General features: G+C 45.4%; 1 protein-coding gene across 1 annotated transcript in view; it reads right to left on the bottom strand.

Annotated features, from left to right (window-relative positions):
* Window positions 1–12179, bottom strand: part of LOC132817323 (contactin-associated protein-like 5) — a 910472-nt gene that overhangs the window by 451627 nt on the left and 446666 nt on the right. The window contains exons 12-13 of the mRNA XM_060827733.1: window positions 9760–9879; window positions 579–782 (exon numbers count right to left, since the gene is read on the bottom strand). Coding sequence (XP_060683716.1) covers window positions 579–782; window positions 9760–9879 — 324 coding nt within the window. The remainder of the gene's footprint in view (window positions 1–578; window positions 783–9759; window positions 9880–12179) is intronic.

Genomic DNA, 12179 nt, shown 5'->3' with positions numbered 1-12179 from the left:
GCACCAAGCAAGAAAGACAAAGTGCTTCAGACTAATATTTATCCCTCAACCAACACCATCCACAAATATATATGAGGTCATTTATCGCAGGGCTATTTATGAACCTTTGCAGTGTTCTGTTTAGCTGTCATATTTTCCCACAACAATAGATACAACTCAAGTTACTCATCTAGTTCAAGTATCTGAAGCAACTGTGCAGGTTCAATTCCTTTACTGGCTGAGGAAGATCCCATCTTTTCAACCTCACCCCTTGCCTGAGGCATGCTGACCCTTAGGTTAAACCACCACCCATTTGTCTCATTCTCATGAGAGAGAGCAACTTTATATTTGACAAAGCTACAGAAGATGTTGGATAATTGTCAGCATTTCCATTCCTAACCATTTTCTTCAGCAGATGGATGAATGAATGGTTTTCTGTTGAAATAGAGGAGGGCTGTTGTGTCCACATTGCAAGTTAAAGACCAATTTCATTGCAACCTCAGTAAGTTGTCAGCTGGGGAGAGGGGAAATGCCCTGCACATTTAAGGTCATGTTCCTGTTGCTTTCGTGCAAGTGATGGCACCAGTGACAATACTTACCAGGTGTATTCAGGAGGCGTGAGTTCTTGCAGTGGTAGGCTATCTCCTGCTCACAGTGCTCAGCATGGTCAATCATTGTCTGCAGCTGTTCCACATTGGCACTATAGTTGAACGACGCGACGTAAGGCTTGTCGTGATTGGGAGAACTGTGTAATTTGGTTTCCTTCGTGTTGTTGTGCTGAATTATGGTCCAGGTTCTATCTTCTGTCAGAGTAATGAGTACACAATGTCAATGGAAAATAACTGTTCAATGTACAGCCTTGAACAGAAGTGCTAAATAGAAAAATCAATTGGTGTTTTACCCATGAAACAATCTCTCGTCATTATGATTAGACATCCTGCATTCGAGCTGCTATGCACTGATTTTAAACTGGAATCTACTTAATTGACAATCATGCAGCTTATAAACAAGAAAAACACATTTGTCTCAATTGTCCTTTGAAATTCTACCTAGTGTGCCAACACTTAATATAAATCAATCTCCCAACTCAAGAAACATTAAGTTCAGTTTATGTTGTATTACATATAACACTCAGCAAAGAAACGTGCCTTCGGTTACAAGGTCTTGATGGTATTTATGCTCCACAAATGTCTCCTCCCAAATCACTTTGTCTCACCTTATCAAGGTGCTTTTTCTTTAATTTTTTTCCTCCTTCTGTATTAATTTAATTTCTCCTTCAATGTTACTTGTCTCAATTACTGTTTATAGCACCAAGTTCCACATTTACAACCACACCGAGAAAATACAGAGCTCCCAAATACCTCATTGGCTTTATCGGTGAAAATCTTAGATTTCTGATCACCAGTGTCACATTCACCCATACAAATGGAAACAGTTTCTCTGTCTACCTTATCAAATTCTTTTCACATTTTGAAGACCTTCATCCAGGTCATCCCTCAGCGTTCAGTTGACTCAAGAAAAAGCCTCAGCCTTTTCTGATAGTTTAGCCGATAATTGCTAAAGACTTGTGGTCCTGCAGTAGGCAGGCCCCGAACCAAGTTGCTCCAATACAGTTGCAATACTGGCATCTACCCAACAACGTGGAAAATTTCTCATGTATGTCCTGACCACAAAACGTAGGATGACTCAATGTGGCCAATTACCCCAGTTGATGGAAGGTTCCATCAACAGTGCTATAATGAAGACATAATTAACAATCACCTGCTCACAGCTTGGGGGTCCACAGGTCATATGCAGCTGTTGATCTTATTATTCGTTTTGTCCAAACATGAGCTATAGACTGAGTGGTTTCCCCATTGGAAAGGACAAGGTAGCACATGAATGGGACCCCCAACACCCACATGTTCTCCTCCAAGTCACACACCATCCTGATTTGAAACATATTACAGGACCATTGGATCATAGGAACATGAATAGGCCATTCGGCCATTCCTGCTTGTTCCTCTATTCACTGAGAACATGGCGAATCTGTGGCCTAACTCCATGTACCTGAGTTTGGCCCATATCCTTCATTATCTTTGCTTAACAAAAGCGTATCTAATACAGATATAAAACTAACAACTGATCTAACATCAACTGTCACTTGTGGAAGAGAGTTCCAAACCTCTGCCATCTTTTTGTGTAGAAGTGCTTCTTAACATCTCTCCTGAACAATCTGGCCCTAACTCTGAGACTATGCCCCTAGTTCTAGAATCCCCCATAGCTTAGCCACCCTGTCTTTTCCTGTTATTTTATTGAAGATTTCCATTTGTACACTCCATAATCATCTAAATTCTAGTGAAAACAGTCCTATTATGCATAATCTCACCTCATAATCGGTGAACCCCAGGTATCATTTTGTAGACCAATGTTTATTTTTATATATTATAATTTCACTATCACTGTTGTAGCAAGGAACTCTTGAGATATTCAAAATACTACCATTGGCAGCATATCATAGTTCAATTATTAGGTAGAGGATAGACCACTGCTGGGATTAAGCATAAGGGTGCTTGTCTTAGATAATGAGTAGTTTATTGCATGATAGCAATTGGTACAGCTTACATTAATGGTGAGGCATAATTACAAAGGATTTCTGTCAGCTGCACAGAATGGATCTGTTCCCGTTGATACTTGTGCAGAACTGAGTTGTATTCACCCAAAGATGATGGGACAGCCTCAGACTGAATGGAGCTTGATGTGCTGTGAACATTAATTCCCCTAGAATTTCCACCTTATAAAACAGTCACTGGAACAGAATCCTCCAACTCCATTCCCAATATTGAAGTGCGTGTTCTTACACTGCAAGGACTGGAGCAGTGCAAGAAAGCAGCTCACGACCCCCATCTCCAAATCAATTAAAGTTAGACAATAATTGTGGCCCAAGCCAGGGATTTTCACATCCTGTGAATGATTGTTTTTTTTAAAAATCCTAGACCATCTTTCCCCTTTTTGGTAATATGGAGACCAGGACTGAGAACATAAATATGGTCTAATCAAGATTTACAATAAATTTTGTCTAGATCTTTATTTTCAAGAGATGCAGGCACTGCTGTCAAGGACAGCATTTATTGCCCATTGCTAACTGGCTTTGAACTAAGTTGCTTCTTTGGCAATTCCTGAAGGCAGTTGAAAGTCAACCATATTCTTCTGGGTTGGGAAGAGTAGGCTTGACTCCATTAGGATAGCAGATTTCCTTCCTGAAAGAGGTATTTGTAACTAGATTAGTTTTGCCCCATTGTCTGTGATAGTTACCATGGTGAAAATGACTAAGATTAACATTTTTATTTCAAATGTATTGACCTCATTTAAGAATTCATCATTTTTGTGCATTTGGAAAAGCATGGTCTCATTAGAGCTAGTCGGCATGGCTGTGTATGGGGGAAGGTCATGCCTTACTAGATTGATAGAATTTTTCAAAGAGGTGACAAAGGTGATCCATGATGGTAGGTGTTGGCTGCATGGATGTAAGTAAGGCTTTTGAAAAGGTCCCTCATGGTAGGTTCATCCAGAAGATTAAGATGTATGGGATTCACAGTGACTTGGCTACGTGGATTCAGAATTGGCTTGACAATAGAAGGCAGAGAGTAGTTGTAGAAGGGTGTTTTTCCGGTTGGAGGGTCTGTAACTAGTGGGACGGCATGGTGGCTCAGTGGTTAGTACTGCTGCCTCACAGCGCCAGGGACCCGGGTTTGATTCCAGCATTGGGCGACTGTCTGTGTGGAGTTTGCACATTTTCCCCATGTCTGCGTAAGTTTCTTTCAGGTGCATTGGCTTCCTCCCACAATCCAAAGAGGTGCAGGTTAGGTGAATTGGCCATGCTAAATTGCCCATAGGGTAGCGGTAAAATATAGGGTAGGGGAATGGGTCTAGGTGGGTTACTCTTCAGAGGGTCAGTGTGAACCTGTTGGGCTGAAGAGCCTGTTTCCACATGGTAGGGATTCTAATTCTAATTATAGTGATGTTCTGTAGGGATCCGTACCGGGATCTCTGCTGTTTGTGATATATGTATATGAATTGGATGAAAATGTGGGTTAGTAAGTTTGCAGACGATACAAAGGATAAACGGGATGTAGATTAATTGTAAATATAGGTGGTGAAATGGCAAATGGAGTTTAATGCATGTAGGTGTGAGGTGCTGCCCTTTGGGTGATCAAATGTTTAGGAAAGGTATACAGTTAATGGTAGGACCCTGAACAGCATTGATATACAGAGGGATCTTGGGGTACAAGTCCATACTTCCCTGTAATTGGCCGGGCAAGTGGATAGGGTGGGAAAGAGAGTGCATGGCATGCTTGCCTTTATTGGTTGGGGAATTTAGTAGAAGATCCAGGATGTCATGTTGCAGCTTTATAAGATTTTAGTTAAGCCACACTTAAGGAGTAATGCATTCAGTTCTGGCTGCCACATTACTGGATAGATGTGGAGGCTGTGGAGAGGGCGCAGAAGAGGTTTACCAGGATGTTGTCTGAATGAGACGGTATGAACGTAAGGAGAGGCTGGAAAAACTCAGGTTCTTTTCTTCGGAGAGGTGGAGGCGGAGGGGAGACTTGATAAAAGTCTATAAAATTATGAGACATACAGATCGGGTTGACAGTCAGAATCTTTTTCCCAGAGTGAAATGTCTAAAATTAGGGGACATGCATTTAAGGTGAAAGGGAGACAGTCCAAAGGAGATGTGAGGGACAGGTGTTCTACACAGAGAGCGGTAGAAGTCTGGAACATGCTGCTGAGTGGTGATGAAGGTAGATACGAGTGGGATCTCAATGCAACTGAAACTAGCTTTAGGGGGTTTAAGGGATTTTCAGATAAGCACATGAACGTTGTGGGCCGAAGGGCCTGTTCCTGTGCTATACATTTCTATGTTCTATGATCTACACTGCAATTTGAACCCATGTCTCCACAGCTTTAGCCTGAGATTCTGAATTACTTGGTCCCATTAGCTTATCACTGCACCAATATTTCCCCATTTACTCTGCTGCTGCTATGGTTAAACAGGGGCTGGTTAGCTAAGCTGGCTGGATGGCCAGCTTCCAATGCAAAGTGATGCTGACAGTGTGGCATTCTGGGTGGGGTTACCAAGACTTTTGCCCAGTCACCTGAGCTGTGGTGACCTTCAAATTAGCGTTGAAAACGTGTTGCTGATTAAAGCACAGCAGGTTAGGCAGCATCCAAGGAATAGGAAATTCGATGTTTCGGGCATAAGCCCTTCATCAGGAATGAGGAGAGTGTGCAAAGCTGGCTAAGATAAAAGGTAGGGAGGAGGGACTTGGGGGAGGGGCGATGGAGATGTGATAGGTGGAAGGAGGTCAAGGTGAGGCTGATAGGCCGGAGTGGGGTGGGGGCGGAGAGGTCAGGAAGAAGATTGCAGGTTAGGAGGGCGGTGCTGAGTTGAGGGAACCAACTGAGACAAGGTGGGGGGGAGGGGAAATGAGGAAACTGGAGAAATCTGAGTTCATTCCTTGTGGTTGGAGGGTTCCCAGGCGGAAGATGAGGCGCTCCTCCTCCAGCTGTCGTGTTGTTATGTTCTGCCGGTGGAGGAGTCCAAGGACCTGCATGTACTCGGTGGAGTGGGAGGGAGAGTTAAAGTGTTGAGCCACGGGGTGGTTGGGTTGGTTGGTCCGGGCATCCCAGAGGTGTTCTCTGAAGCGTTCCGCAAGTAAGCGGCCTGTCTCCCCAATATAGAGGAGGCCACATTGGGTGCAGCGGATGCAATAGATGATGTGTGTGGAGGTACAGGTGAACTTGTGGCGGATATGGAAGGATCCCTTGGGGCCTTGGAGGGAAGTGAGGGAGGAGGTGTGGGCGCAAGTTTTACATTTCCTGCGGTTGCAGGGGAAGGTGCCGGGAGTGGAGGTTGGGTTGGTGGGGGGTGTGGACCTGACGAGGGAGTCACGAAGGGAGTCGTCTTTGCGGAACGCTGATAGGGGAGGGGAGGGAAATATATCCCTGGTGGTGGGGTCCGTTTGGAGGTGGCGGAATGACGGCGGATGATACGTTGTATACGGAGGTTGGTGGGGTGGTAGGTGAGAACCAGTGGGGTTCTGTCTTGGTGGCGGTTGGAGGAGCGGGGCTCAACAGCGGAGGAGCGGGAAGTGGAGGAGATGCGGTGGAGGGCATCGTCGATCACGTCTGGGGGGAATCTGCGGTCCTTGAAGAAGGAGGCCATCTGGGCTGTGCGGTGTTGGAACTGGTCCTCCTGGGAGCAGATGCGGCGGAGACGAAGGAATTGGGAATATGGGATGGAGTTTTTACAGGGGGCAGGGTGGGAGGAGGTGTAGTCCAGATAGCTGTGGGAGTCAGTCGGTTTATAGTAGATGTCTGTGTTGAGTCGGTCGCCTGAGATAGAAACGGAAAGGTCTAGGAAGGGGAGGGAGGAGTCTGAGACAGTCCAGGTGAATTTGAGGTCGAGATGGAAGGTGTTAGTAAAGTTGATGAACTGTTCAACCTCCTCGTGGGAGCACGAGGCAGCGCCGATACAGTCATCGATGTAGCGGACGAAAAGGTGGGGGGTGGGGACAGTGTAGTTACAGAAGATGGATTGTTCCACATATCCTATGAAGAGACAGGCATAGCTGGGGGGCCCATGCGGGTGCCCATGGAAACTCCTTTAGTTTGGAGGAAGTGGGAGGATTGAAAAGAGAAGTTATTCAGGGTGAGGACCAGTTCAGTCAGTCGAAGGAGGGTGTCAGTGGAAGGGTACTGGTTGGTGCGACAGGAAAGGAAGAAGCGGAGGACTTTGAGTCCTTCGTGATGGGGGATGGAGGTGTACAGGGACTGGATGTCCATCGTGAAAATAAGGCGTTGGGGACCAGGGAAGCGAAAATCCTGGAGGAGGTGGAGGGCGTGGGTGGTGTCCCGAACGTAGGTGGGGAGTTCTTGGACTAAAGGGGACAGAACCGTGTCAAGGTATGCAGAGATGAGTTCGGTGGGGCAGGAGCAGGCTGAGACAATGGGTCGGCCGGGGCATTCAGGTTTGTGGATTTTGGGCAGGAGGTAGAAACGGGCGGTGCGGGGTTGTGGGACTATGAGGTTGGAGGCGGTGGATGGTCTGCGAGATGATGGTTTGGTGGTGGGAGGTGTGATTGTGGTCGAGGGGGCAATAAGAGGAGGCGTCCGCGAGCTGGCGTTTGGCCTCAGCGGTATAAAGGTCGGCGCGCCAAACTACCACCGCACCTCCCTTGTCTGCCGGTTTGATGGTGAAGTTGGGATTGGAGCGGAGGGAGTGGAGGGCTGCACGTTCTGAGGGTGAGAGGTTGGAGTGGGTGAGAGGGGTGGACAGGTTGAGTCGGTTAATGTCGCGGCGGCAGTTGGCTATAAATAGATCGAGGACGGGTAAGAGGCCAGCATGGGGTGTCCAGGTGGATGGGGTGCATTGGAGGCAGGAGAAGGGGTCGTCAGAGGGTGGGCGGGAGTCTTGGTTGTGAAAGTAGGCACGGAGGCGAAGGCGGCAGAAGAATTGTTCAATATCTCGCCCCGTGTTGAACTCATTGATTCGAGGGCGTAGGGGAATGAAGGTGAGGCCTCTGCTGAGGACTGATCTTTCATCCTCAGAGAGGGGGAGGTCTGGAGGGATGGTGAAGATCCGGCATGGCTGGGAGCTAGGACCTGGTGTGGGATTGGAGCTGGGGGTGGGGGATTCAAGGGCGTAGGGGAATGAAGGTGAGGCCTCTGCTGAGGACTGATCTTTCATCCTCAGAGAGGGGGAGGTCTGGAGGGATGGTGAAGATCCATTCGAGGGCGTAGGGGAATGAAGGTGAGGCCTCTGCTGAGGACTGAGGGAATGAAGGTGAGGCCTTAATTTGACCTTCAATTTGACCTTCAAATTAAACCACCACCAGATGTCTCTCTTTAATAAGAGAGCAGCCTCATGATCCTAGTGAGTTATCACCCCCCCAAAAACGATGATGGATCTCAATACAATGGAAACTAGTTTTATACTCAGATTAATGAACTGAATTTAAATTTCACCACCTGCCGACTGTTTGGTTTCGAACCCATACCCCCAGAACATTATGGAATACCAAGCCAGTGACATCATCACTAACTCTCCATAGCATGATATGTCTTGGAACTGTATCAATGCTCCTCCTGGTGCTCTCAATGTTCTCAGTCCTCGAATGAATACTGTCTCACTGAGTGGTAGGGTTGAATTCTATCAGCCCAGTCAGGACTCCAAGTTTGGGATGAAAAACATGTTGCTAACCCCGCAATTGCTGGGAGTGTAACCCGCTTGTGAATTTTACACAGGCAGCCTTCCTAACTGGAACTGCAAGTTGCTATTCCCACCTTGATCTTGCTTTCTGAGACCTTACCCTCAGGGCTGTCACTAGGAGGTAAAATTCTGATGGCACCTTTGGTCTGGACTTTAGCTTTCCATTTCTTCGGCAAAATTAATTGGCAAGGGGTGGCAGATCCACTCAGGTTTCCTGCCACTTACCGGCCACCATCCAACCCCCAGCTCCCTTCCTACTTCCTGGGGGAGGGGTGGGGGGAGGTAATGGGAGCCTGAATAAGCTCAAGTCACACAGTAATGAGCGGGAGCAGGAAACTGAGATATTATTTCTCCTTCTTAAACCAAAGGGGTGAGGGCAATTGGGCAGGGAGGAGTTTGAAGTCCATTTGTGGATCTGCTGACACATTTTTTATCCAAAAAATGAAACAAATGACAAAACTATCCCACTATTTTGAAACAATATCAGTTCAAAGATGCTACAAGAGACAATAAAGCAGGAAAAGCGCAGTAGGTCAGGCAGCATCCAAGGAGCAGGAGAGTCGACGTTTCGGGCATGAGCCCTTCTTCTGAAACGTCAACTCTCCTGCTCCTTTGATGCTGCCTGACTTGCTGCGCTTTTCCAGCAACACATTTTCAGCTCTGAACTCCAGGATCTGCAGTCCTCACTTTCTCCCAAAATAAAGCAGGAGGCTAGTATAGAGTGGCTCAGTGGAGGTGTGGTTTGGTGGCTCAGTGGTTAACACTGCTGCCTCATAGATCCAGGGACCCAGGTTTGATTCCTGCCTCGGGTAACTGTCTGTGTAGAGTTTGCACATTCTCCCCATATCTGCGTGCGTTTCCTCTGGGTGCTTCGGTTTCCTTCTACAATTCAAAGATGTGCAGGTTAGGTGGATTGGCCATGCAAAATTGTCCATAGTGTTCAGGGATGTGTAGGTCAGGTGCATTAGTCAGGGGTTAAATGTGGGGCACTGGGTCTGGGCGGGTTACTGTTCAGAGGGCCGGTGTGGACTTGTTGGGCCGAAGGGCCTGTTTCCATACTGGACGAATTCTAAACAAAAATCTCCATTGCTTCATTAATGCTGGGTCAAGGTCCTGGAATTTCCTCCTTCCCCCACTGCAATAATATCTATGCTGAAGGGCCTATTTCCACACTGTAGGGATTCTATGAGTTTACACTGGATATTCATGGAACTGAACAAAAAGTCACAAGGAAAATAAATTAGCGCAGGCTAATTGCACGAGCCCACAATATGACTGAGTTATCACTTAGAGTATAACAAATGTGGGCAAGTCAAGAATTAATCAATATCTAATTTGGCACGAATCGTAACTTGTTAACAATTGCTTCAGTTACTGCCTCTTCTTCTGTTTGCACGACACATTTCCCAATCGTTTTGTCCTAATGTGTTGCCTGGATTCATGCTATAATTGTGTTTACTGTCATTCCTGCTTTGTTGGCAAGATGTAAATGAGCATGCTTAGAAACTTAAAAAGGACAGTCTCACCTGTCATATTGCAATAGACGAGCAAAGGTCTCTGTGGACCACTGCCATCGGGATCAATGGAGAAGAAGCCAGATGTATTCCCTGTGTGTTTATATGTCTCACACGACTGCTTATACCTGGCTATATACACATACATTTAAAAAAAAACACAGTATCAGTATAATACATTTCCATGATCATAATACCAACAGTCAGCTGGAGTAAAACAGGAATGGAAAAATATGACAATGAGAATACTTATGACAATAGCAGTGGAAAATGCATGAGCTCAAATAAATGGTGATGGGATGAGCCACAAAATCAGCTGGGAATACGGTCATAGAATCTTGAAACCACAGCAAAAAAAGAGACCACAAGCCTGCAATTCATGAGATGCTCTATTCCTGCTTACTCAGGTAATTCAGGAGCACTCATACCTTTTTCACTACTTTTTTTTTAGCAGCAGGGCATTTTCGTGTAAAGATGTCGCCATGGTTTATTGACGTGATTATAAGTATGTTGTGGGGGAGGGGAGGGAGAGATTCGGTGAAGTATTCATATGGCAGGCTTTAATGACCAATGGAAACCCAATCAACAGTTTGCAAAGAAACTAACTTTATCTTTTCATCGAACTTATTCTTGATGAAGGGCATCCATTGCTAAAGAGTCTGCACTTCATCCAATAACAAAGGTAAATGACCCACTCTTCATGAAGTCTAAAACTAGGCAGCATAGGGTTCAAGGTAAGAGGGGAAAGATTTAACAAGGAACTAAAGGACAGATGTTAGTGGGTACGTGGAATAAGCTACGAAAGAAAGTGGTGGAGACTGATACAATTACAACATTTAAACGGCATCTGGATGGGTACATGAATAGGAAGAGTTTAGAGGAATATGGGTCAAATGCTGGCAAATGGGACCAGATGACTTAAGAATATCTGGTCAGCATGGATGAGTTGGACCAAAGAGTCTGTTTCTGAACTGTTTGACTTGAAATCAGTTTGCCAAAACCAAAACCAAATTGACTGCTTAACCTTCCACAGGATTTCTTGTCCCCTTGTTCACAATGTTTTTACCCTTTCTTGGACCTTTACTGAAACGCTTAGTTTGTTTGTCAGAGGCTCCACCCCAGAATTATTTTCTTCCCCAAGTCCATTGATGGCCTACATCAGTTTAGGCTGTGAATAGTTTATACCCCCTTAAGGAGATATCAGTTGGGAATTTTAAATTGTAATTTCAGCAGAGGGACATGCAGATTAAAACAAATTGTGATGAACTGATACAACAATACAGGCAATGCTTGTGAAGGAAGGAATTACAACAATATTTAACACATTGCTCTTCATTAGCATGATAGTTCCAACTGGGGCCATGTGCAAATTAAAGACATAAAGTGGTTACAATGCAGATGGGCCCTACATATGAAGGGTGGGATGTGTTTCTCTAACTATCCTGGTGAGGTCAATGAATTCTTCTGGCACTGCCCAGCAGTCCTGGAACTGAGAATGTTGGGATTTGGTGTCAATGGCACATCCCTCATGTGGTCCAAATGAATATCTGACAGATTTGCTGATATTGCCACTTAAGCATAAGTGTTTCTTTCATATAGATGCATCCAAGATGTCAGAATCAGAAGATGAGTGAGAGTCTTGGTCTCTGGCTTGATGCTCTGTCATTGTGTCTGCTTGCGGCAGATTTCCTTCCACAACCCTTTCTCTCCAACTGAGAGGAATAATCCCATACCAGGAGAAATATCATTTGAAAGATGAGTGACATAAGAAACGGGCGTAGGCATCAGCCACTTGGGTCTTGGAGCTTTCCTCAGTCGCCAGCCATTAAGATCATAGCTGATCTGATTGGAACCTGAACTCCATTTTGCTTGCTGCCCATCCCCCATAACCTTTCACCCATCTGTCGATGAAAAAAAATCTGTTGAACTCAATCTTGAAAATATTCAATGAGCCACTGCCCTCCAGGGGAGAGAGCCTCAAACTCTATGAGAGAAGAATTTCCTCCTCTGTATTTAAAATCCTTATGTATACACTGCACCCTCCACTTCTGGGCTCCCCAGTAAAGGACAACATTCTCTCAGCATCTGCTTTGCCAATCCTGCTTCAAATCTTATAGATTTCAGGGAAGTCACTTCTTACATTTCAAAACCCTGATGAGTGTAGGCCCAACCACTTAATCTTTCCTCATAAGACAAACCACAATCATCTTTGAACTACCTCGAATGCAAGTAGGGTAACTAAACTGCACACATTAATCTATATGTTAAAACAGATGTGGCAGCAGCATATAGACAGGTGAAGGGTATATGAGAGGCTGGGGGGATGCAATATAACAGTCAAATCTGAGATTATTCTTGAGCTCCATTTACCAACATCATTCTCAGACAGTAGCTCAGTATATGACTTTAGTCTCAGTTCTCCAGTATAAAAC

The sequence above is a fragment of the Hemiscyllium ocellatum genome, chromosome 7 (assembly GCF_020745735.1).
Source record: "Hemiscyllium ocellatum isolate sHemOce1 chromosome 7, sHemOce1.pat.X.cur, whole genome shotgun sequence".
Taxonomy (NCBI): domain Eukaryota; kingdom Metazoa; phylum Chordata; class Chondrichthyes; order Orectolobiformes; family Hemiscylliidae; genus Hemiscyllium; species Hemiscyllium ocellatum.
This window is presented reverse-complemented; position numbering and strand designations above follow the sequence as displayed.